Below are 27,361 nucleotides of genomic sequence, written 5' to 3'. Positions count from 1 at the left end.
ACACTGCCCTAGCACTTTTGATAGCTTCCCGGTCTCTTGTGGTCTTGCGTAGGGCAGCTATCAAGGCTGCATGCGACTTACTACATTTACAATCGAACCACCCTGGCTTACTTTTAGTACATTTTGAGAGTTCAGATATTACAACAGGAGTGAAGGATGATGGAATCCGAGGCGGTCTCATCAAGACAGACAAGAAAGTCTGCTTTACAGCTGGTTAAGAGATTTGGTTAACTGTATTGAGTCTACTCCTGCCCATTTGATCATATATCCATTTACTCTGTTAATGGTGATGTCTTGAGGAACCTGAGTGGCTGTATGTCTTTTAGATAACACATTGGCCGGTTGGTCTAATGAGACACTGATAGGATAATGATCGCTAAAGGTGACTGAATGAGTTTTAAAGTTAGATAATCTGCCAGCGTATCTGTTTGAAATAAGTAAGAAATCAACAATCAAACACAACTAACGCCCATTAAAAGTACAACTAAATGGGATAGAAGGTGAACAAAGATCGTTGGCAAAACCTAGATCCATAGTATACTTAAGCAGGTTAAATTGGTCCCCTAGAGGGGAATGCAGGAAATGGGAAATAATTTTCTCGTCTTCAGATGATAAGCTGCAGTAGCCGTTTTCTGCATGTGAGCATGGGCCAATGTTAAAATCCCCATCTCATATTATGCAGAGGTCTTTATTAGTTTTCTTGTGCATTTTATCCAGAACCTTCTGCAGGTCTTTTAAAACTCCCTCAGCTAACGGGGTAGGAACGTTATTAGAGAAATTCAGGAAAACAAATCAGTGTGAATTATCAATGCTCCTTTTCAGGACCTGGTAATAGGTGTTTGATTCAACAAGATCTACTTCACTTATGTTCAACCTGTGGAATAAATAAATACATTGGCTGCCCTATTCCTCCCGGCCTTGGAGGGTGCGGCCGATGTGAAAAAAGTTTTAAACCCATTAATGTGAAGATGAGTGACGTCTATCAAGGTTTCTTGGAAGCATAAAATATTTATATATATATATATATATATATATATATATATATATATATATATATATATATATATATATATATATATATATATATATATATATATATATATATTATATATTATATATATCATATATATCATATATATATATATATCCAGGCAGGATTGGTTAGCTTAGAGATTAATCCGGACACATTCCAGAAAAGGATATTCGTTAGGCTAGGACTGGGGATACTCTGGGTGACAGTCTTGGTGTAAACAACATTATTATTATTAGTGGCATTAGAATGGAAATCCATGCTGAGAGATGGAGATATATGCGGGATAGTTACGCTTGTCGGCAGTAGACTCTTGGAACTATTGCCAGTTGCGATGGCAACACCAACCGCATTACTGGCTGGCTGTGCCTTAATCAATGGCTCTTGAGAGCTACGGATATAACCAACAGCAGGAGCGATCCCAGTGCAATGAACATCGTGAGCAGCATGGATGGGGTCGCTGGCTACTAGGAACATTTTCTTGTTCTTGGTCATTTGAACAGCTTTGCCTCAGAAGGGTCATTTAGGCACTTGCCGTCATTATTTGTTGTAAATACATTGCTCCCTTTTGTAAATTACTCCTGTGTATATAGTATTAATACTTGATACATTCTAGTGTGTTTAAACATCATGTAAATATTTGTGACCGTGAGCTTTTCAGTATTCAACTTGATACATTCTCTGTTACTTTGTTTCTTTATTACGTTTCTTTTGTAGTCCATCCTTTGTGCTTATTACTTGGAGAAGGCGTGTAGCATTGGTGGTTTTCATTTTAGCCCTTTGTTTTTGTTTACTATATAAACACTTTTTTTGTATCTGGCACGCTGTGTGAACAAGCTCTCTTGTAGAGTGAAACGCGTCATCCTAAATAAACTACGTCTTCCCTGTTCTCCACTGGTGGATTTACTTTCTTTGAGGCTGTGTAACTGCTGGGTACGAGGTATTTTGAGGTCCCGACCGTTGGTTCCAACATCTATTAGGAACCTGGACTGCTTTCTTCATTCAATTCTTCCGGGATTGGCTGCTCCCGGTTTCTGGACCCTCCCTGTTTTGTGAGGCACAGTGTCGGCGCTGCTTCCGAGGTGTTGCATCGCCTCTCCGTTCTTCGAATCGTTGGATTCTGCCTTTGCTGTGCCCCCTGTCTACGCGCTGAAATTTTACATCAGTTGCCACGCATTGCGAGTGAGGAAGTTGTGGACCTTTCCGGCGTGGTGAAAGGTTCGCTCCGCCGATCGGCCGACTGGGGGACAACCCGACACCGATTCCGGTAAAGTTTCTTCTTTTCTCCTCTGCTTCACGCGGGCTGTTTTTGTACTCACGCAGTAGTGGGTGTGGGGATTGCCTCTTACTTTTACCAGCATTCAGCCTCTTTACTAAAATACAGGGACTCGGACTGCTATTTTTTATCCGAGTTAGACGTACGTGTATTCCAGACACGAGATTATGATTTCAAGTGACGCGCTAAGAAACAGAGAAGCCACAACTGAGGCACGCTTTGACAGTCTCCCTGTTAATGCCCCTAAACAAACAAATGAGGCACCAGGCTCGGCTGATAACGATGTGAAAAATCTACTAAAAACATTGGAAAAACTCCTCCGTGGTGAAATTTCCAAATGGTGGGAGAAGAAATCCCTTGAGAAGTATAGGGATGCCAACAGAATACCGCGTGGTTTGAGAGTACCTATTGTCCCTACTTACGAGAATCCGGACCCCCAGATGCTCCAAGAATGGGCGGAAAACAACTTGAAAAGCTCAATGAATATGTTGCATATTTTAATCAAGTATGCTGAATCTGACCGCAACAAACTGCTACTTGAAATCGACCGAGTGAATGGTCTATTGGAAGCATCAGGAGAAACCGATCTAATTACCAAAACCAAGGCAGAGATTGATATAAGGATAAAAAAGTTGGAAGAAACCATCATTGAGCGTAAAATTACAAAATTCGCCAGAGACAAGAACGATTATGCCACAGGGAGAATTTTCACATTCTCTAGAAAAATGACAATTTAAAACGAAAAGCAGTGGCCAATGCAGGCATCGCTCAAGCCAATCAACCATCAACCTCTGCCAGTACGATACCACCCGACAATAGTGACATTCTCTCTTTGAACTCGCTCACATCCGGCAGTGAAGACGACGTTGCACAAGTAAGATCTACAGAAGGTCTTTCCAACTGTGAAAACTTCACATTAATCGATGAACTTAATTTTGTGAGCGAGGACCGGCGTTATTCCCTGCGCTCCCGGCAACCTCAGAACAAACCAGGCAATCAAACAGCCAGCGCAGGCACGCAAGGAGGGTCCTCTTCAAACGTAAATATCACACGCGGAAAAGCAAAAAAGAACTGGAGAAGTTAACGACCACGGTAGAGAATACTGTCATTAATCTGACTGATTTTCCTCTGTCTATAAAAGAACAACAACTGCTCTCTCTGGGGTTGTCATATTGTCCACCTAACAGGTTTTCATATAACCAAACTCGGATTGACATTTATAAGTTTATCCGCAAGATTAAACTTATCAAATACTTTAGACTCTAAGCCAAAAGGAATCAAACTGAGTCTACAACCGAAGTTAACACGATGACACCAGGATTGCAAGTCCAAGATGTAGCGGGGCTACAAAACTTGTTGGATCTAGCTTTCGACAATGATTCACAACCCACTCCTACTGTGAGTCAAAGTATTGTGACAAGCTGCTCAGCAAACACTCCTTTTCGCCCAAAATCTACTTTTCTACCAATCATGCCCCGAGATTCGGTCGATGTTTTCAGTGACAGAGTGATTGTTGAATTGAAAGCACTCAACAGGAATATTCTTAGTCAGAAGAATCAGTGTAAATTCAATGACAAGCAATACCATAGATTGGTGAGTAAACTTCAAAAGAACAAAGACATTATAATTAAAAATGCTGATAAGGGAGGGAATACAGTGCTTTGGTCGACTAAGGACTACATCACTGAAGCCCAGAGACACCTTAATGATACCTCCTGCTATCATTTAACTTCCCAGTTTGCGATGAACAAATGTAATGAGTCTACACGCAAACGAATCCACACATGGAAGCGGAAAGGTTTACTCACTAAAGACGAATGTAATTTTCTGGTAAAAGATCATCCCATCACACCGGTATTGTATTTTCTACCGAAAATTCACAAACAAGTTACACCCACTCCAGGTCGTCCTATTATAGCTGCCATTGGAAGCAATAATGAAAACCTCTCCAAATATATAGACTTTTTTCTGCAGACACACATGCAGAATCTTCCGTCTTTTGTTAAGGACACTACGGATTTTCCCATTAAGCTCATGGAAGTGGAATGGAATGCGAATCTACTATTTTTGGTAATGGACATCGAATCGCTGTACACGTCGATACACCATCAACATGGCATGCAAGCGTGTAAACATTATTTGGACAGAAGAGACATTTGTTTTCGTGAGCATAACATTATGTTGATGGAAATGTTAAATATCTGTTTAACTACTAACTTTTTTAAGTTCCAGGGTCAGATATACCAACAACTTCGCGGTGTGGCGATGGGCTCGTGTTTCTCCCCCAGCTACTCATGCTTGCATGTGGGCTGGTGGGAGGAGCACGAGCTCAAATCCACACATCGCCGATGGTTGCCTCACATCAAACACTATTGGCGTTTTATAGATGACATCTGCATCATCTGGCAGGGATCAGTGAATGAGGCTGAAATGTTTGTTAAAGAGGTCAATGTGAATCCTTTTAATCTCAAATTCACCTCTACCATCACGACTGACTCAGCCGAATTCCTTGATGTTAACATTTTCATCAAGAACAACCAAATTGAAACTTGCCTGCACAGAAAGGCCACTGCAGGCAACTCAATTTTGCATGCTCACAGTTCTCACCCTGGCCACACAATTCAGAGCATCCCCTATGGGGAGTTCATTCGTATCTGCAGAATATGCAGTGAAAATGACTCCCTGGAAAAATGTCTTAATGAATCTAAACAACGTTTCATCCATAGGGGTTACTCTGATTCCATTCTTGATAAGGCTCTCCACAAAGCTTGTAGTTTTGAGCGTAAAACACTGTTGATGCCCAAAACTCCAAATGTCTCTACTGCTGATAGCACTGTGCGCCTTATTACCAACTATAGCACCCAGGAGCACAAAATTAGGGGTATCATTACTTCTGAATGGCCTATAATCCTCACGGATGTCATTCTTGGACCTATATTGCCAACTAGTCCTAACATCACATTCAGAAGAGCTCCCAGCATGCGAGATGCTCTTGACAGAGCCATGCCGGAGGATCCGCCTAAAAAGAGTCTGACCACGAAAACTGGGTTCTTCCGGTGCACTTCGTGCAGAGCCTGCACTTTTGCCAAAAATAGTACCCATTATTTCACCGCATTTTGCTCCACACCTGTCCCTATTCGTGAACACCTCACATGTAGATCAGAATATGTTGTGTACAAACTCAAATGCACATGCAACTTGGAGTACATCGGAAGTACTAAACTTCCGGTACACCAACGGATATTGCAACACATCCGTGCTATTGTCAATAGCGACAACAACTATCCTGTCGCGAGACATTTTCGAGCTGTACACGATAAAAAATTGAGGGATCTCGAATATACAGTTTTATGCTCTGTACCTCAACCCGGACGGGGAGGTGACAGGATGAAACTTCTTCGGCAGAAAGAATCTCATTTAATTCTTGCCTTAGACACCAAGGCACCGAATGGTTTAAACTTGACCGAAGATTTGAGCAATTTTTTGTAAACTGTATAATGACAGGTCTTGATATAAAAATCTTTCTTACTTTGATTCATGTTTTCTGATGTGACGTAGATTATCACTGAGTGGTTGGCCGGCTGGTTAACCTTCATTTGTATATACTTGGTTTAGGTGTTTCTTTTTCATATTGAAATGATTATTTTTGTTATATTTGATACCTATTTGCAAAGATTTATGCAATGTAATTATGTGGGGTCCTGTCAAGCATTTTCCTCTAAGCTGTAGCTCATTATATATTTCTTATATACCTTCTTTTTTGCCATTACTTTTTTATTATTCTATTTTATGTTTTCTTGCTTTCTCTTATCTAATTGCTTATTTGATTTTGGTTTATTATTTACTCTACTTATTATTTTGCTGTGGTCCCATTTACATTCATGTAGTATGTTCGTAATTTTCTGCACAGGAACTTTTTTTCAGCTGCTTATTTCAAGTTCAGCTTGGCAAGGTTATCTTGGCACTATGTCATTATTTTCTTGTTCTTGTTCATTTGAACAGCCTTGCCTCAGAAGGGTCATTTAGGCACTTGCCGTCATTATTTGTTGTAAATACATTGCTCCCTTTTGTAAATTACTCCTGTGTATATAGTATTAATACTTGATACATTCTAGTGTGTTTAAACATCATGTAAATATTTGTGACCGTGAGCTTTTCAGTATTCAACTTGATACATTCTCTGTTACTTTGTTTCTTTATTACGTTTCTTTTGTAGTCCATCCTTTGTGCTTATTACTTGGAGAAGGCGTGTAGCATTGGTGGTTTTCATTTTAGCCCTTTGTTTTTGTTTACTATATAAACACTTTTTTTGTTTCTGGCGCGCTGTGTGAACAAGCTCTCTTGTAGAGTGAAACGCGTCATCCTAAATAAACTACGTCTTCCCTGTTCTCCACTGGTGGATTTACTTTCTTTGAGGCTGTGTAACTGCTGGGTACGAGGTATTTTGAGGTCCCGACCGTTGGTTCCAACATCTATTAGGAACCTGGACTGCTTTCTTCATATATATATATATATATATATATATATATATATATATATATATATATATATATATATATATATATATATATATATTCTATCCAGGCAGGATTGGTTAGCTTAGAGATTAATCCGGCCACATTCCAGAAAAGGATATTCGTTAGGCTAGGACTGGGGATACTCTGGGTGACAGTCTTGGTGTAAACAACATTATTATTATTAGTGGCATTAGAATGGCAATCCATGCTGAGAGATGGAGATATATGCGGGATAGTTACGCTTGTCGGCAGTAGACTCTTGGAACTATTGCCAGTTGCGATGGTAACACCAACCGCATTACTGGCTGGCTGTGCCTTAATCAATGGTTCTTGAGAGCTACGGATATAACCAACAGCAGGAGCGATCCCAGTGCAATGAACATCGTGAGCAGCATGGATGGGGTCGCTGGCTACTAGGAACATAGACTCTAAACTAAAAGAATTAGTTAAAGAGGGCCCTCTTTATACTAAGGGGCTAGACCCTGGAGTAAGTCAATCTATATCGTCCAGGGATGGAAGTATGTCAAATCTATTGTATAGGGGCAACCTGAAGCATTCATAGGTATTAGGATTAATAGATATATGATTTAAAGAAGAATTAATATGGTTTGCTGGGGGGTAAGCCAAGATGCAATACATTTATACCAATATTGGGCCTTGCAAGGTCACTGCTAAGTCTGCATAAAATCTAATTGACCAATCTGGGTGCCCTAAATGTAAGAACAATGCAATCACCGAGAAAATTGTTGTCCCTTCTCCCCACCCATCCAACTCGACTTGCCATTTAAAACTCACCAAACAAGGCCTCTGTGAGCCCTGTTTTAGACCAGAGCCTACATAGAGCCTTGTTTCTCAGACCCTCCCATGATTCATTAGCCATGGGTGTGAGCCGCGGGACATTAGCTAGAATGATGGTGTATGGAGTCGTTTCCGGGGTAGATTCAATGTAACCTCCTCCCTGGCCAAGGGAGTCACACATGAAGTGGACAGATGTTGTATATCCCTTGGTTTGTTAAGAACAGGGGCACTAGAGTGTGACATGCTACTGGAGCCCTTATGGCCCTCAGACGGGTTATGTGAGGGATGCAGGTATTCCATCTGCTAGAGGGAGGCTGCTTTACCAGCATTCGGTACAGAATTCAAAGGTTTATACGTAGGGTTGCTTGATGTGACTCCCTGCCCTTTACTTAATAGGTCCTCAATAACAGTAAGCCTGTTCAACAAGTTATCCAAGGAAGAAAAAACAGTATTAGCAAAAGCATGAGGTACAACTGGTACACATGAGGTACAACTGGTACAGCTAGTCTCGCACTCTCCCCAGTAATGTCGATGGGATGTATCGCATCTATTTTAGCAGTCAAGTTGGTCAAAACAATAGCCATATGTTTAAGACGCCCTCGAAGCAAGGCAAGGCTATTATCTAATAGTTCCTTAAAACACACGGAGGTGAAATCGGCAACAGCCTCCACAAGGGTATTGACATCATCCCCAGAGGCACTATATAAAGAGACGGAAAAAGGAGAAAGAGCGGCTTCATTATGAGTGCTGATGGAACAGATATGTACAGTTTCGCCTTTGTGCGCCGGGACCATTTTTGTTGTTTAGTTTTTAGGGTGCCCCCTCCCCGCCTTTACTTCGCTAACAGCTTCTTAGTTTGAACCTCAGCATGGGGTTTAGAAGTCTGGGATCTTTTCGCTCTACCAGACCCCAGCGGGGTGTCCACAGTGATTGTTTACAGAACAGGTGCGGGCTGAGATTGAGGGGGACATTGGACAGTAGGAGACGATTGAACATGAAGAACATCCCTCAAGGTAGTGTGACCCAGGGAAGAGCGTCTCTGTATAGATAGCGGATCAAGAGAGAGTAACCTCTCAGTCAGTTCAATCTCGTGGCAGAGCATAGATTCTGCCCTGACAACAAAGGCATCTTCCGGGCGATAACTGGCAAGGACGGGCCCGCCCTTGGCCCGGGCGCGAGCGTTCTGCGCCACGGGAAGCTCAGTGCGCTTAAGAGTGCAAAAACTCCTCCCTCCAGGGAGCGGAGATAGCTGGGACAGGTAGTCCCTCCAAATGTGCGGCAGCGGGTAGCAAGGCAGGAGTGCGGCAAAAGCAAAGAATGGCATTTTCTTATGATACTACTTGTTGTCCTGCCATAAATTCATGAAATACACTGCTGATGCAGGTTTTGCAGCTAAACCCACTTTTTCATAGCTTATATGACTGCTCCTGACACTAAGGCTGTGCAGTCTACAAAATCGTAGCATAACACTTGGAAGGTCCACTATCCCCGTCAGGGTTGGTAGACCGCAGTGATAAACAGGAGAAGATTAGCATAGGCCACACTAGAATGTTTGAAGCGCTTCATAGAATCCTCTTTCTGGAAATCGAAAGGCTGTAGGGAGGCAGTCTCCTCCAACGTGGTTTAACCTTTCCTGCAGGTAGAGCTGGGCTGCTTTGATGCAATTCATCAAGCAACACGACAGGAATGAGATTAAAACTGGGAGGGTCGCATATAAAAGGGCTATATGCCATGCAGTATAGTGGGAGGGATTCCTAGATGCTGTGCGTAAGGGAGACCAGTAGTACTTTTGAACTTGGTTTTCTTGGGTTCTGTAGAGGGATTCCGCATTGTGAGGACTAACTTCTCTGCTGCCGATTGAGTCACATTTTTCTGGCCTATACTTTGTAATTGGAGAGGCTAGTCCCGCTTCGGTATCTTCTAGTTGCGACACCTTAGTAGACCTTAAAAACATGCAAGACAAAAAGAGGAGCCTCCTAGCATTACGCCACAAGAAGTCTCAGATCTGCGATTCAAAATCATTTTAACAAAGTTCCAGGTCCTGATAAAATCCCGAGCAACCTCTATTGCAGTGAGATGGACATTTGAGGTCATTATTTTTCAGTCTTTTTATTGCTATGTTGAAGGGGGTGTCCATTCCGCCTACTTAGCAAGCGGGGCTGAAATTATTCCCTTACAAAAATAAGGTTGTTCATGGCTTCCATTTATTATAGGATCAGAAGCCTTATAGACTACTATGAGAAGCTATTCAGCAGAATCCTCCAAGGAAGGTTACAAAAATAGCTAGCTGCAGAGGAAGTGCTTATCCCTACAGGTTGAAACAGCACCATCACACTTGATCAGGTCATCCGTTTCCAAATGCATTTTTGGAGACAGTGGTTCTGGGAGGTTATATGGGGTGTTTGTAGATCTCTGTTTGATATTTGACATGGTCACATGTTAATTAGTCTGATGGTCAGCAGTTTGTTAGCAACGCGTCAAAATACTGATCAAGTTAAGCAAGTGTAAAGTAAGTCTTATGCGAAGGGGAGGGCTATAATACTTGCAGCTGATATTTTGCTGTCCTCATTTGAAAACCACATACTTTTGAGTTTTCGTGTTTTGACACCTTAATTAGCTGCTGAGTGGTCAAAAGCGGATTTCTAAGAGAGTAGAACACCTATTCAGTCGTTCCTGTGGTTTCTCTAGCTTTTGAAGGATTGCTTGTCCGAAATGAAGAAGCCTTATCCTTAAACATGATTTGCTCGAACATCTAGAGCTGGTGCATTAAGTTCCTGCAGCAAGTCAAGCACACAAGTGGAGGCAAATCCTTTATAGGTGATGTTAGACTGGGTGAAACAGGGAAAAGCAATAACATGTACCCAAACAATTACACCTGGTGCATATTCTTTAATATGAAAGGGCTGACCTCACACTGGTGCGTGTTCATTATTATGAAAGGGCTGGACATTACACAAGTTTAAACCAGAAAAGGAGAAAAGATCATTAGAACATCAATAAGGAGCAAAGATAGGTTGTGGATGTTCATGTCATACATCATCACAGTCTGGGGTCCCATATAAAACAACAAGATGAAAGATTGGCTAACATTTCAGCTATTATGAGCAGTAGGTAGGGAGTGTTGTGTCCTGCTGGACCTTTCGAACGAGGCCTGGTCCATACAACCACCTCACACCCATTCAAAACAGGTATCACCGATCAGGTGACCCTGCAAATAAAAGGAGCCAGAGTGCACATGCTCGTGGCCAGTTACTAGTACCCTATTCTGTGTGTCTGTGTTCTTATTTACAAAGTATGTGGGACAAGGGCCCTCAACATTACATTGGCGAAGAGGGGGTCTGATCCCACGCGCTGGATTTTCCACCTGCCAACTGCTGTGAAGTAATCAGAGCCATATTTACTTCCACCACCTGCTACTCAAGGTCTGAGTTGGGGGCGGGGGGCACCTGCACCTCCAGCGCCAGTAGGGCCTGCAACTGACTTAGCAGCGCTGGCGCAGAAGTGACCAGCGGAACTAAAACGGTTATCTGAAGTGCCGCGCTGAAACAAAGTAGTCAGTAATTTAAAGATCTGTCCTGCAACTGAAAAGACGCTGTATACAAGGCACTTCGACATTGTGCAAACCATTTAGCTGCCAGGCTGTGACTTTTCTGCCTCTCATGCTGCGGGCCCCACTGTCGTTATCACACCCAACTGAGGCCGTATTCTGCTCGGTGAAGTCGGAAACTTCCTGAAGCAAAGTCCCCCACCGGTGAGTGCACCCGCAGTGCTACTTGCCAGATGCTCATCACATTACACCCCGCCAAGGCCTCCAGTCGGTGGAAAGACTGTCGCGGCCTGCAAGGACAGACATCAGTAGCACCACCTACTGATTGGCTTATGCGGTGGCCCTGACCAGAAGTAACATCAAGGCCAAGCCGCCTCAAAGTGACCATCCCCGCACCTGCAGTGTATGCGAGGATAAAAGGCTGCACTAATCAAGACAGTTCCATCTGCCGACTGTCCTTTGTGAGGCCGCGCCAGCACTGAGAAACATGCAACTCCAACGCTGCAGCGCTACCGTGAAGTCACTCCAGGGTGGGCAGGAACGCTGCCATTTATTTATTTATTCAAAGTTTTATATAGCGCGACCAAGATCTTTGCAGATATCAGAGCGCTTCACAGAGACAGGGGGTAGTGGCAACAGGAGGGTGACTAAACAGACTATTGGGTACAATATAATAGTCAGTAGCATAATAGGATAGTAGTCATGTATAGATAAAATACCAATAAACAATCAGGTAACCAGTAATATAAGACGGTGCAAAGTCTTTGATCCAGCTACAATAGAGTTCAGGTGAACTTTGGCTATAGTGATGGCTTATACCACTTTCTTAGAATTACAGAGAACAAGGGATGGCTTATACCACTTTCTTAGAATTACAGAGAACAAGGGGTAGGGGCACCAAGAGGGTGATTCAACAAACTAATGTGTACAATATAGTAGTCGGTAGTAAGTGAGTAGCATAATAGGATCGCAATCATGTAAGAATATAATACCAATAGACAATCAGGTAACCAATGATACAAAAGCGGTGCAAAGTCTCCAATCCAACAACAGTAAAGTTCAGGTGAACTTGGCCATAAGGATGGCTTTCACCTCTTTCTTGAAGAATGCAGTGGAGGAAATAAGCCTGGTTTCAGGAGGGAGTGCATTCCAGATCCTGGGTGCCATTCCTGAGAAGGAGCGTTTGTATGTTTTTATCTTCCAGAATCTACGAGGTTTCAAGAGTAGGCTTTTTGTACTTCTATTGGTTCTCGAACCTCCTGATATAGTCAACTTTTGAGTGAGGTAGTTGGGTGCCTTGTGGTGTACGGCCGAGTGTGTCATAACGGCAATTTTCAGCTGTATTCTGGCTTCAAAAGGCAGCCATTTCAGGGATTTTAAGTCAGGGGATATATGCGAGTGTTTTCTTGAGCCAGTAATGAGTCTCGCGGCAGCGTTCAAGGAGGCTCTTAGGGGAGCGGTTGTTGATAGAGGGAGTCCGCTGAGGGCCACAATTCCATAGTCTATGCGGGGGATGACTAGGGCTTGTACAGCAGTTTGGAAGTCCTTGGCTGGGAAGAAGGGTTTAAGTTTCCTCAATGTGTTGATTTGGAAGTTAGCTCCTTTCGTTGCTTTGCTAATGTGCTGTTGCATGTTGAGCTTGGCGTCAAGTGTGATGCCTAGGGATTTCGCAGAATCCACGATGGTGGGTTGGACATTGAGTGCTGTTAGGTGATTGAGCCAGATTTGGGTGGTGGTAATTTTCGCAGGAGGTGAGATCAGAAGGAACTCAGTTTTCAGAGCATTTAGTTTGAGGTGATTATCGGCCAACCACGATTGGGTGTTTCTGAGTGTGGAGTTCAGAAGTTTGATATCTTCCGGGGATTGTAGCTTTAGGTAAAGTTGAGTGTCATCGGCGTACATATGGAAGTGTACATTCGATGCTTGGAGCAAGGTGGCGAGTGGTTCCATGACGAGGTTGAACAGTGTGGGGGAAAGGGAAGATCCTTGTGGGATGCCTAAATCTACTGGCACAGGTGAGGACAGCACATTGTTGATCTTGAACTTCTGAGACCGGTTATGTAGGAAGGAAGTGAACCATTTGAGAACAGTCCCGGATAAACCCATTCTAGTGTTTAGCAGCTCCAGTAGGTTCTCATGTTTGACCGTGTCAAATGCTGAGGAGAGATCAAGAAGGATGAGGAGGCAGGAATCATTGCGATCAAGGATTTGGAGGGCGTCATCAATTATGTGCGTCATAGCCGTTTCCGTGCTGTGTTTCGCTCGAAAGCCTGATTGATGAGGGTTGAGGAGGTCAAACTGGTCAATGTGTTATGTTAGTTGGAGTTGTACACATTTTTCCAGCAGTTTGGCCAAGGTGGGGATATTGGTGATAGGGCGGTAATTGTTTAGGTCAGACGGGTCAGCTGTAGGTTTCTTGAGTATAGGCGTGACTTGCCCCACCTTGAGGGAGTCTGGGATGAGACCTTGTTGAAGGGAGCGGTTGATGATTTTAGTCCAAAGTAGGAGGAGCAGGGGGATGAAGTCTTTTACAGCATTAGCAAGTAGGGGGTCTATGAGGTGATTAGAGGGCTTCAAGGTGCCGAGCAGTTTGTGTATTGCTTCTTCAGAGTAGGTGTCGAAGGACGTCCATGATGCGTTATTTTTAGGTTGAGTGTTAGACATTCTGATGTGGCTGGGGTATCGGCTTACATCATTGATGAGGTCACTTCTTATGTTGTCGGTCTTTAGCTTAAAGAAAGCAGAAAAGTCTTCACAGTGTGGGATATCGCTTGTTGTGCTGTTAGATTGTAAGGGTTGCGTCTTGGTTTGAGTTTTAACTAGTTCGAACAGTTTTCTTGGTCGGTTTTTTGCTTGGTCAGGCTGGAGGCTAAAGAAGTCAGATTTTGCGCGCTTGATTTTCCTAAAGTAGGCATTTCTCTTGTTCTTAAGCGTTTTGAGATGCAGTGATGAGGGGTCAGATCTCCAGGTGCGCTCTGCCATTCGCATAGCACGCCTGTCTTCATTGAGTCTGCCATCATACCAAGGGTTCGTGTTCTTGGTGGAGACTCTCTTCAGTTGCAGTGGGGCGGCTTCGTTGATTATTGAGTTCATAGAGTCGAGGTAGAGGTCGGTCAGTGATTGAACATCAGAGGCGCCCGAAGGGGGAAGGAGGAGACTGCAGGTGTGGGGAGGCAGGGAGTTGGGGTTAAGATTCTTCATGTCCCTTTTCCAAATCTTGGATTTGGTAGGTTGAGCCGGGTTAGGTTTAACTTTTTCGTTGATAAAGAAGTTGATAATGTGGCGGTCTGACCAGTCACAGGGTTGGATCGCCCCCAGTTGGGTAGAGTCCTCTTTGGCGATGATGAGATCGAGTATCGAGCCTTTGTCGTGTGTTGGGCTGTTGCATATTTGGGTGAGGTCGAGCGCATTAAGGAAAGTTTTGAGACTATTCACCACTGCGTCTTTCTGATCGTTCCAGTGGAGATTAAAGTCACCCAGGTAGATTTGAGTGATCTGCCGACCGGCGTTGGACGTGATCGTGTCCATGAGTTGTTGGGTGAAGGTGAGGTTGTCCCCAGGCGGGTGATAGATGAGAAGTAAAGCACATACTGGTTTGCCCTCGCTGGAGATGTCGAGGCTGAAGAGTTCACAGGAATTGAGGGAGGGGGAGGTGACTTTAGTAACGGAAAGGTTGCTCCTAAAAATGCATGCGATTCCCCCGCCCGTCTTGCCGGTCCTGTCGAGTCTAATGATGTGGTAATTGGGGGGGACTAGTATGTCCATTATAGGTGTAGAAGCTTCAGTTAGCCACGTTTCAGTCAGAATGGCTAGGTCAAGATCCATTGTTGTGACGAGATCCGTGATGTCGGAGGAGTGTCTCTGGGCCGATCTGCAATTGAGTAGGATGCATTTGAGTCTGGGGGTGAGAAGGGTGGTCGAGCCTTCTAGAGAGAGGGGGACTTTTCTGAGATTGTTGGGGACGGAGCTTCTGTTGCTTAGAGTTGGGGGCCTAAGGGGATTTGTGAGAATTGTGGGTATGGGGAGGTGTGTGATGGTTGTGTGTTTTACAGGACCTGGGCCAAAAGAGCGAAGGAGGGAGCATAAGTCGTGGTCCGACAGGGAGTTGAGGGCGCGACGGGGGCGGTGAGTGTGATTGCGAGCGGGGATAGTGGGCCAACGCGGGGAGAGTTGGATGCGAGGGTCTGTGGGGAGGGTGGGGGGTTTGTTGGATAAGGGAGTGGTGGTGGTAGGTCGGGGTTGTCTGTGGTGTGTGTAAAGAAGTTCTTTGATGGTGTGGAGATCTTCTTTGACTTGTAGGAGGGTGGATAAAATCATGTCCAGAGGTGGATTGGGGATGGTGTTGGTGATGAGAGCCGTGGGCGAGTGGTTGAGTAGTGAGCTGGACAGCGAACTGGGTACGGAGGGGGGGATATGCTAGCGTTAGTGGAGGGCTCTGCGGTAATAGTGAGTGGGATGGCATTCGATGTGTGTGAGAATTTGTGGGCGAGGGGTGTGGGTGAGGTAGGGGGAGGATGGGAGGCATAGGTGGGGACGTCGGTGGGAAGCGCCGCCGGTGAGTTGAGCGATGAGTGAAGGCTGAAGACAATGGGGGTGGCAGGAAGGTAGTGGGGGCTGAGAATGGGGGGGGAGAGAGGGGGGGATGTTAAGGTAAGGGAGGTGGAGCAGAGAAGCCGCTGCAGCCCACTTCCCACAGCCGGGGCCTCCCTCACAGAATGAAGCACAGTTGAAGACCTCACAGCCATACGGAGCACCGCAAAAGGGAGAAAGTTAACATGCAGGCCTACTCCTGAGCCCCTAGCACCAGCAGCACCACCTAGTGGCTGTTAACTTCACCTCACCTGTGACTGCGGACAGAATCGAAGAAAAAAAAAACATAAATATAACACTCTGGTAAATGGTGAATGAGTTTGGCACCAATAAATAGTCTAATGACCGATTTTGCCCTATAGAGAGCAGGCGGCAGCAGAGACACTTGGCAGAAGAGCCAGCCAAGTTGAACAGCACAGTAAGTGCTCCGCGACCCTTGTGGCAATAGGCCACTACAGCAACAAACAAAAAACCTGTTGCCTCCCACTGTACGAGAGAGAAGACACAAGGGCAGTACATGGAGCGTGGCACAAGCACTTCACCAGGTACGGCAAGGCATAAGGTGGGACCAGAGCAACAAAAGGAGTGCACACCCCCAGCGGCTGATTGCCGCCTGAAAGAGAAATGAATTGACTTTCCATTGAAGTCGAAAGGAGAGACTAGCCGAGTGCTTGGCATGCCTCTTGTGGCTGCCTAGCAGTGTGGAAAGTACCTGGGGCATTTACCAACACATGGTAAAGAAACTGCATAGTGCTCCAGGGCACCCCAGCAAGAGACCAGCCAGCAGAGTACCACACACCACTGGTGGCCAGGAAGAGAGACTAACACCAAGAGTGTGTCCCAGGAAGCCCAAAGCATCGAAGCCTTAGGAGGCAGCACCTCAGCAAAGAGAAGGGAGCCAAGTCCCAAGCTGCCCAGCAAAGAAAGGACAGCAAGCCCCACGAACGGTACGAGAACATGCGCTGTGTGCGTGCCTCGCAGTGTCTGTCGGATGCCATCGCAAGGACAAGGAGCAAGAACGGCAGGAGCCAGCAGGCGGAATTATCTCAAGGGGCACAGAGACAATGCAAGGCTGCACCAGAGAGAGAAGTCGTCATGCCAGCCGTCGTCACAGTAGAGCATGACCCCCGTTGGCCTCTCAGTGAGCAAGTCACACGGAGAGACCAACCCTGCCAAGCATCCAGGAACCAAGGCAAGATCCAGCACCAATGCAGCACAGCCTAGAGGCTCAAGCACTGCGCCCTCGAGTGAAGATGAAGTGGAAGGAGGCTACACACCATTGATAAAGCAAAGCACCAAGGAGTTCCCACAGAAGGAGATCCCAGTGCCCAGTGCGGGCCCAGTGAAGCCTGAATGCAAGGAGGAGATAGTCTACATCCTAGCTGCAGTAGCACCGCCCCGCAGTGGGCCAAAGACTACTCAGGTAGTGCCCCCAACACTGCCTTAAGATTGTGTTGCACATCCGCCCATTACAGATAACAGGAGCGTCGCAAGTCCACTAGTGGCATGTTGCCACCACAAAAATGGAAGGAGACTCACGTGGAATACCTGGTCAAAAAGGAAAGTAAAGGTATAGAAGAAGCTGCAGACCGATCTATCAAAACACGCCTATCTCCACTGCCATCCAGGAAATGGCTGACGCACCGGAGATGATCCATGACGGGAGAGGATGAGCAGTCCAACGGACATGCCAGAGCTGGCAGGAGGTCCCAATGAGAAGAACTGACCACGCATGGCCTTTCGCAACTTCGCAGCATGTGCAGACAAGACATGCAACATGTGGCCTGTCGACATCTCACAGCAAGTAAGAAGAGGAGAGTGTGGCATGTTGCCACATTGCGAAGAAGAAAAGGAGTGAAAAGAGTGTGACAATCCTGTCACAGAGAAGAACGAACGACCACAGGTGCGCAGGAGGAATTATCAAGGACACAAGAATGAGAACTGGTACCACTATCAGTGTGCACATACTAACACAAGCCAGCCACTGGGGTACGACGATGTCACTGGAGACAGCTCAGATCACTCCATCATTTGCCATGTGCATCACCACCACCCCTGGAGCATCAAGTAAAAATACTTAAGCCCGGCACCATTGCCATACAACATGACAAGAAGCACCAGTGACGATCTGAAGAAGAACTAGTGACCACCTGCTCAACTGGCTTGCATCCTGATCCTTGTAGCAAGAGCATGTTCTGACCAGGACACATCCATCCCAGATGTTGCACGAGTGACTAGGCAGGAGCTCCAAGGTGGTCTCGAGGCAGTCCAGATGCAGACATGTATGCAGCCCCAGTGCAGCCCACAGGCAGTCCCATGGCAACTCAAAGGGGCCTCCCCTAAACATGAGATGCACTTGACTAAGCCCCACCGCTGCATTTCAGGAGGTAGCCCAGCAGTGTAACAGACTTCACCAGGCCACAGTACAACAAGACTGTCTTAAGTGCATCAAGCAACATCATCGCCAAGCATTCACAATGGAATCCACCGATGCTTCTGATGCCCCAAGTTTGAACTGTTGATCACAGCGAAAACTTGCTGGACTGATCAACATCACATAGGTCACTCAAATGACATAATGCCGAAGGGTCTGGGCTCCATCAGCGCCATGTTCGTGTCCAGACATACCTGGTTAAATTATGAATGCGTGCCAAGATGCCCGGGTGCTCCCAGCTGCACCTGTCCACTGCCTCTCGAATCTGTGAGACTTAATTTGTTTTAGTTGTTTTTCATTCCTTACCACAGGTTGTACTTTTATAGTTTTTTTTTAAATAAAATGTGTGAGGAATGCTGTGTCCTGCTGGATATAGTCTAGTGCTTTGCCACCCTGTCCCACAAGGGCTGGTCCATACACCCACCCCACACCCATTCAAAACAAGCATGACAAGTCAGGTTACCCCGTCAATAAAGGAGCCCGAGTGCACGTGTTCGTGGCCAGTTACTAGGACCCCATACTGTGTGTCTGTTCTTATTTACAAAGTATGTGGGCCTCTGGCCAGCGACTTTTCAGGGAGGTGGTGGCAACAAATCAGGATAGGATTCAAATAGCTGGTGGCCAGGAAGAGATTTTAATATAGAGGGCTTCCAAGGTCTGGTGCGCACCAAATTCCTTCCACACAGATTAGAAAGTAGTCCTCACAGTCACCACTTGACTTCCTTCCAGTTCTGTTAGAAAAAAAGAATTGAGCATCTTAATAGTATGAGATTACCTAAAATAGGGCCAAGTCATTGGCAAGCCATGTCACTAATGGAAATAGTATATGGTGAGTGTGATCCAGGTTAAGGTCCTGTATCAGGGGACAACTGGACTGCTAAATGCACATTTAAGAGTATAGCCAGTAGAACATGCAGTTGTTATTTTAGCAGATGTTTGCAGTGTATGTGTGGCAGAACAACGGCTTTTAGCACTATGTAGAGCATGAAACTAAAGAATATTTTCAATTGTCAGAGTTGTCCTAGTTGCAGCATCAAGTACATCATTGAGGCGAACATACTATACTGCAAGTAGGAGACTCATAAGAGTGCACAACATTCTCTCTTTTAGGCACTGCTGTTCATTTCTGGCCAGTGCTGGAAGCACAGCCAAGGGCTGGTACACATAGGCTTGCTTTTGGCCGGCAAAGTCATGCAGCAATTGGCTTTAAGAAACATTCTGTAGTCTAACACATGCCCTGTATTGGATCAAAGGAGTTTCTGATCTAATACCACGGCAGTAAGAACTTATACCAGATCACATTCAATGTTTTAGAGTCAGGAAAGAAAACGCTTCAGTGACTCAACCTACCTGACGATCCTGTACTGCACAAGGTTCTGCTTGAATCTCATACTGTCAATCATGTGGAGGCAGTATCGCTCATAGTTCATTTCCCCTGCAAAGCACTAATCCGATTGGATTCAAGCTCCTCTTTAATTTTCCAATTCCCAGCTGGGACCACAGCTACTTAAAAAGTAGGGTCCAAAGAGGAGTTTTTACGATCAAGTGCTGAGAATTTCTCAGTCTTCCATAATCTGACAGATCTACTCAAGAGATGTAAGAGTTCCGGAGGAACATGGCCTCTTACCTCCCGAGTATTACATGACCCCTGGTTTGTGGGATGCACTTTCATTTATGAAATAATTTCAACTTTATGCATTTCGTGTATCACCATGTACAATTTACCAGACAATCATAAGTCTTTATAGCTTAAGAATCCAAAACATGTCAGATGGGGTCCATTGCTTATGCTGCACAACTACCATTGTTCTTCCATCTGTTGCTGAGAGTATTTTAATACTTTTGCCACAATCAGAACGTGATACAGCTGAAAGCATTGCTTCTAAGCAGTGAGGACTATGACAATGTGATGGGGCAAGAAAAGCCAGCAAACAGAATCTAATCAACAGGAGATCAAACATTTTATGTTGAGCTGCCAATTTATTGTATACAAGTATATATCTGCGTAACGGAAGGCGTTTTTGATCCTTTGAAAACGTCTTTACGCACATTACCACCACGTCTTTCTCTGAATCTTGATTAGAAAAAATGTTCATGGGATTAAGGCTTAGATGTAAGTGAAACAGTACAATATTAGGCGCTATAGTCAAAAATCATTACCACCGTGAAAATAATAGTCCAGGGCTTTGTAATGGTGCGGAAGGAGAGTTGAGGGCAGAACTTCTGCATGTTACGTTAGCCAAAAATGGTATTACCAAATGTTGAAATAATGAAGGCTGAGAATCTCAGATCACTGTTAAAGAAAATTCTTATTTTGTGGGTACTGCTCAAGTATAAGACAGAGTCATGGGAAATAAAAAGAAAGAAAGCACTGGGCAGGTTCTTAAGTATCTTGTTGGAGAATGGAAATATGTTGGCCCTGGTGAGTATGATGAATATTGTCAACCCAAGAAAGTTTCCTTCTTTTCCCCCACATCATACCGCCCCGAGTGATAAAGATATTTTCACTATTTTCAATTTATCACAATGAGTACCTGTTTAGTCTTGGGTGCATTTAACAATATAACTAATTTCTAGGGCCGATGCTCTAAAAAAAGACTTATACGCAACCAATATATCCCTCACATCATCCATGTCACTTTTACCAACATCAAGAAAAAGCTTCACTGTGATGAAATTGAAGTACATAAATTCAAAACTTCGCAGTTCATTTTGCAATACAAAATACACACAAAAGAGTACCTATGTGAACATCGAGCGCAGCTGAAGATTTATCTGTTGTAGGGTCGGTGATGAGAATTGCTTTAATTCCATTTTCTAATTCCAGCCCACGATATTCCCGCTTATCTTCATGAGATTTGATTATTTCGTTTGCGATTCTCTTAATGGCCAGCCCGTTCATTTTGGTGTTGGTATTGCGATGCCTTAAAATAAAAAGAATATATTTATTTTGAGGTGAAATCAAAGTTTTATTTAAATGTACATAACGAAAGAAACATCTTTCTGGGCCACCACTATTATCTAGTTACAAAGTTAAATAAAATGTAAATTAAAACAGTGCAATGGAACCCGGACAAATAATTAAGATTACCAAAACCTCATTTTACCCTGCCAAATGAAATAACAGCAAATGGTAACATGTGCAGCCAATATATTAATTCTCTAACTCAGTTCCCCCACATTACAGCTTGGGGAGGTCATGCTCTTAGACTATCACCCTTAAACTTGCTTTAAAATTTTATATAGGTTGGCTTAAACCATAATGAGAGCTGAAGCAGTTTGAAGGTAGCGCAACAGCTCAATACGGTTTCCACACACTGCAAAGCAAGACATAGACACTCATTACAATTAGGGGTGGGCAGAACTCACAAAGTTTCACTCTGCGGAATTCCGCAGAAAAACCTAAAAACTCTGCAAGATTCCGAGTTCTGCAAACGACAGAATTTTGACACATCGGCCTGCTCATGCGGATTTTTAGCGCTGGGAGCTTGTTCTGCCCTGTAAAATGAGCTCAAACAGCACCAGATGGCACGCCAGAGGATGCCGCTTCTATCTGCCACTCGAGTAGGTTTTCTATTTGAGCAGCAGCTTCCTCAACAAAAACGGTAGTAACTTGACGCAAAGGAACCCGTTGACAATCTCACTGCGAGTCGTTCTAGTACTCGAAAATCGTAATGGGGGCGGGGCGCACATTTTTTTTTTACATTGGCGAGCATTGCGCAAGGAAAACCGTTGCCATGCCGCAGTTGATGGAGGTTTACTGCAACTCCGTGCTCCAATCAGAGCGCGGAGTGTGCAAAACTCCACAAACTTAGGTGGAAGAAGGGAATTTTTCACCCGCCTCTAATTACGAGTTGGCTGGGCTTTGCAGCACAAATACCTGGTGGTAGTGGTGGTGGTTGGGATCATTGGGTGGAATTACATTTGCCCACCAATATCTCTCTACAATTGCAATGTCCAGTCATTATGAGTTTCTCCCCACGATATGGAGAAAAACTGAATTGCAATGCATTTTTCCGGGAAAAACACACATTTTCCACTTGCTCTAAGCAGGAAAAAAGCATATAGGGGACCGCTAGGGTCAGTGGTGGTGGCGCAGTGTTCAGAGGCCCGGAGGGAAGTAATGTGCTTCCCTCAGACGGATGGATGAGACTGGGCTAGGAAATGCTGCTGCCTGTAGGCCAGCCCCTGCAGCTTCTGTCAGAGGCTAGGTATTTACTTGCTCAGAATTATCAGGTCATGCATTTTTGTGTCAGAGAATTTGTGGGACTGAAACAGTCAACATTTCAAGTCACGTAATTTCACCTGGAGTAAGCACTCCAGGTGTAAAGAAACACAACTCGTAATGAGGACCTCAGAATAAACATTATGAGGCCATAGGTAAAGGGGGAATGTACCCTCTTTCTGAGGAATACTTGGTGTACCTCTTCGAACAGGAGAAGTGACCCAACAAAAAAAAGACTGGTCTACAGGCTTACTATTTTCTCTCGTACATATAAGCAGTAGGATTCTACAAGATTTCCAGTGGTTCGATTTGATTAACAGATATACGTTTTGAAGCCAACTAGTTAGCAGTGCAAGGAATATTAAATTGTCTAGGATATCCATCCATCTACCCAAGTACATGCTGATAAAAATTAACGAGCAACATTTCAGAACAATCAGTGAAATATAGGCAAACTGGAAGCTTTGGTAGGAAGGGGGCACTGGGGGCAGCGAAGGGCAAGATTCCCTGGCTTTTCCTCATTTACTTGACTCTACACCTTCCAGAGTTGCTCCAATTGGATTTGTATTCCCTACCTCGCTTCTCATAGCGTTTCTTTATTTTATGTTTTGTGTGAGTCTCTGGACAGCTTTCCCTACCATTTGACTTCCCACCTCTGTGCTACTCCTAGCTACTGATTCCAGGTCGCATATTTGCAAATACAAAAATAACAAGAAAATACTAGCTGTAACATTAAGTTAAGGAACCATAAACTGGTTTGAATTTATAGCCATTTTATTCACGATGCAAAAAAATAGCACTTCAGACCTTAAAGGGGACAGAGAAAAAAGTATCATAAAGGAAACAGTTGGCTAAACGTTTGATCTACTCTGGATTTTAAAACATTAATGAAGTACTTAAACTGCGATTTCTTTTTTCCACATGCATGTAGATCTTCCTGCAGGTGTAGTGACTTAAGTAGTGTATTATTCTGAGGTTTTTGTATGGAAACCACTGTTGATCACAATATTTTGGTAGACATGTTCCCCCGACATCATAGGACATTATTAGTCTTACAATATCTTAGCTTAAAGATGTGTGGTTATTTGAGTCAGCAACTCACAAAAAAACAACAGCTATCCCAATCGTCCATGAAGTTTATCTTTATTAGCAAATAATATTCAAGTCCTACTCCCTGTACCATACAAAACTCTAAAATGCTGCTATACGTCTTTGAACTTCAAGTTTGTAATTGACTTATTTTAAAAAGTACTAGTTTATATTATTAATAGATAATTATCACTCCACAATTCTTCTCAATATATAGATTATCCTCCCAATTACAACCCGGTGTTACTTCTAATTTAAGGGATAAGCGTTGAATAATCTGCTTGACACAGTGCTTCTTTGCTTTCATTTTAAATACTTTTATTGAGAGTTCAAACTGAAACATTAACACAAAATATACATAGTTACAAAGAGAGGACGATGAATAAACAAAAAGAATGTGTAATAGAGCGTCATCATGCCCAAACAAAACATACATAATGCATAAGCATACAAGATAAATCTAAACAAGCATTGGCATAGCCAATAGGTCTCGCCTTTGGAACCTTATAAGTGTTTAGCAATGCAACGGTTGATATTGTTGCACCAAGGATATTGTGCTGGATAACTAAACACTTATAAGGTCCCAAAGGCGAGACCTATTGGCTATGCCAATGCTTGTTTTAACTTTTACTTTACAGTTTATAAATGCCACACATGCCGTAAAATATCTCAGTAAAACATTCACATTTAAGATAATTGCTAAATGTTTGTAACTTACAATTGGTAATTAATTGTACTTTGTATGCACTTACACATGTGGTGGGGGAAATATAATCAAAATAAGACACAGCAATATGGGTTAGATGGTACGTTAGCATTCTCTTTTCTAAAACACACCAGCTTTTTGTTTACACAGATTTCACGCTTTTATCACATGAAGTAAATTATTCAAAATGTTCACACCGCATCCGGAGAGCAGAAATAAAACCAATATAGCATTTTCACATGCATCAAGGGAGCGAGAGTTAGAACAAAAGCATTAAAACCAAGCAACCATTTTCAGAATGCATATGGGGGGAACGGGGGTAGTGCGATGTTCACATAATGTTAATTATTCTAGATTTAAACACTGCATCAGGAGATCAGAAATGTAAGCGAAATAGCATTTCCACACTGCTGCAACAGAAAAAAGTGTTTCACAGAAGCTTTGAAACCAAGCACCCATTTAAACAAGCACAGCATGTGCTGGAGTGGAGTTCAAAGCAGCGAAAGAAATGTCAACAAATGCGTGCGCCGGGAAAGGAAGGCAGAGAAGGGGAGGGGGGAGGAGAAATGCGACACGGCGGGCAGGGGAGCGGCGAAAATGACTAATTAGGGGAGGAGAAGCCGAGAAGCCGCAGAGCGCACGCTGGGCGAAGCCCTTTGATGTGCTGTGCGGCGGCCGTTGAAAAAATGCAATTAGGAGGGAGGGAGGCTGATGCGCGTTCGTGTTTGATCACGTGGTTCACGTGAACTTCATGAAAACCGCCAGCAAAAAGCTGGTGGTTTCATGAGGATTTTCGCTACTTGAATTCTCGCTCCGCTCGATGCGCATGCGCGCATCGATAGGTCGCGAGACTTAAAAATAAACTACAAATATTTAAAGCACGTGTAACATAAGGATCTTTATTGACAACTCTTGGTGAGCAGCCATCCATCATCCAGCTTCCCAGTTATCTTTTTCTTTTTGTCAAAACTGATAAAAGCAGGGAAAGTTTTAACATTGTTAAGGACTTTGCATCTCCCAAGGCTATCAGCAGCCCTTTTGCCCCTACCAGTGATTGGATTAATCATCTGGCCTGTTTTTTCCATGACAAAATAAAAATTATCCAAGACTCCTTTGGAGCCCAGCCACCTGTACTGGAGGCAGTCATAGACTTGCCCCCTTCCTCCCATGCTAGCTCTAGCACTGGCTCTACCCTTATGCAGTTCCCCGCCATTTCATTGGAGAAATCCCTTGAATTAATGAAGGCTCTTAAGTCCGGGTCTCCCTCGGATGCCTGCCCAGCGAAAACACTGGCATCTATTGCAGAGGTGATAAACCCGGCTGTGAATTTAGTTATGAACACCTCCATGGAGGTGGGGCTAATGCCAACGCTTGAAACATGCTAAAATTCTTCCGCTTTGATAGAAACCTGCGGCTGACCCACAGGTTGCCAGTAATATTTTATAATATATATATATATATATATATATATATATATATATATATATATATATATATATATATATATATATATATATATATATATATAATAGTAATAGTTGGCCTATATCATTGCTGCCCTTTTTTCCTAAGATTTTGGAAAAATATGTCAATAGGGTCATTACGGAATTTGTGGAGGCCAATCATCTTCTGCACCAGAGTCAGTCGGGTTTTAGAGCAAACTTCAGCACCAAAACTGCTCTGCTAGAAGTCTCTGAAACCATTAAAGCCACCCTAATAAAGGGGGCAATGCGGCACTGGGTGTTGTTGGACCTCTCCACGGCCTTCAATACCGTGCACCACATTAGACTCCTGCAGGGGGTATCGGAGGCTCGGTACTTAGATGGTGCAACTCCTTTTTAAGTGACAGGCTACAAACCATTTGGTCCCCTCCTTTTTCAGGCCCTATTTCTCCTATGAATGTGGGGGTCCGTCAGGGGGCAGTTTTGAGCCCGACTTAAACTGTTTATGGCCCCTCTTGCGCTCCTTGCTGAGGAACACGGGGCTAAAATAGTGTCATATGTGGACGACACACAATTGTTGTTTTCCTATGAGAGGGGTGCCATTTTCAACGGCAGTATGATTAACACCTGCCTATCAGAAGTATTTCGGTGGCTCAGTCAAAACCAACTGAAATGTAATCCCAAGAAGTCGGAGATTATTTTTTTCGGCTCCCATCACTGTGTGGATTGGCATCAACGTTAGCTGCAAGATATGTTCCCCCTGCATCCTCAGTCAGTACCGTGAAAAATCTTGGGGTTAAGTTGGATGCGGCCCTGTCTATGAAGACTCAGATTCAATCTGTGGCCGGAACCGGCTTTGGATTATTGAAAATGTTAAGGAACTTTCTCCCTCTCCTTCCGATCTCACACAGGAGGACGGTAGTCCAGGCCCTGGTGGCATCGAGACTGGACTATGCGAATGCCCTATATCTGGGTCTTCCAGACTACTTACTCGTCCGCCTACAAGTGGTTCAGAATGCAGCGGCCAGAGCCTTTTTTTCGGCAGGGTCCAGGACACGAATGACTCCTCTCTTGGCTTCACTGCACTGGCTACCAGTTTGTAAAAGGATTCAGTTTAAAGCGTTAGTCTTGGTCTTAAGGCCTTCTATAAGATATGGACCCCATATCTTGGAGAAAGGTTCCAGCACTATGTTCCACAACGGACCTTGAGGTCCCTCGCACAGCTGTTGACATCTACGACTAAGTTTTTGCACTCCTGGGTGGGCGGCAGATCCTTTCAAGTGGTGGCCTCGCGGCTATGGAATAGCCTGCCCCTCTCTCGGAGACTGGCACAGAATCTCCTCTCTTTCAGAAAGAAACTAAAAACATGGCCTTTTCAACTTTAGCCTGGCATGTCTTAGTTTCTGGTGTTCTCTGGTACTGTGGTCTTTTCGCAACGCCGGGACACTCCACGGAGTAGCCGCGTGCTTTACAAATACTTAGATAACATAACAAACCCATGTACAGTCGATAATCCTGTTCCTGTATATGGCTAGGAGGCTCAGCCTCTAGCCAATGTCAAGTAAATAGTAACCCGCTTATAAAAGTAATATTAAACATACATAGAGCCACTTCCTTTTCTAATGAGCTCATCTACAGCCAGCAAAATGGACAGGGGAGTCTTGTGACATTAATCGCTCCCCAGTAACTGTTTGAGGGACAGGTGAC

The 27,361-nt window shown here is 44.2% G+C and overlaps 1 protein-coding gene across 2 annotated transcripts in view; it reads right to left on the bottom strand.

Annotated features, from left to right (window-relative positions):
• IDE (insulin degrading enzyme) overlaps window positions 1-27,361 on the bottom strand; it is a 1,242,012-nt gene that overhangs the window by 1,122,103 nt on the left and 92,548 nt on the right. For both annotated transcript variants that reach the window (XM_078643408.1, XM_078643410.1), the window contains exon 2: window positions 20,935-21,116. In XM_078643408.1, the coding sequence (XP_078499534.1) occupies window positions 20,935-21,116 (182 nt within the window). The remainder of the gene's footprint in view (window positions 1-20,934; window positions 21,117-27,361) is intronic.

This window comes from Lissotriton helveticus, chromosome 5_1 (assembly GCF_964261635.1).
Source record: "Lissotriton helveticus chromosome 5_1, aLisHel1.1, whole genome shotgun sequence".
NCBI lineage: Eukaryota > Metazoa > Chordata > Amphibia > Caudata > Salamandridae > Lissotriton > Lissotriton helveticus.
Note: the sequence above shows the minus strand (reverse complement) of the source record. Positions and strands in the feature narration are given on the sequence as shown.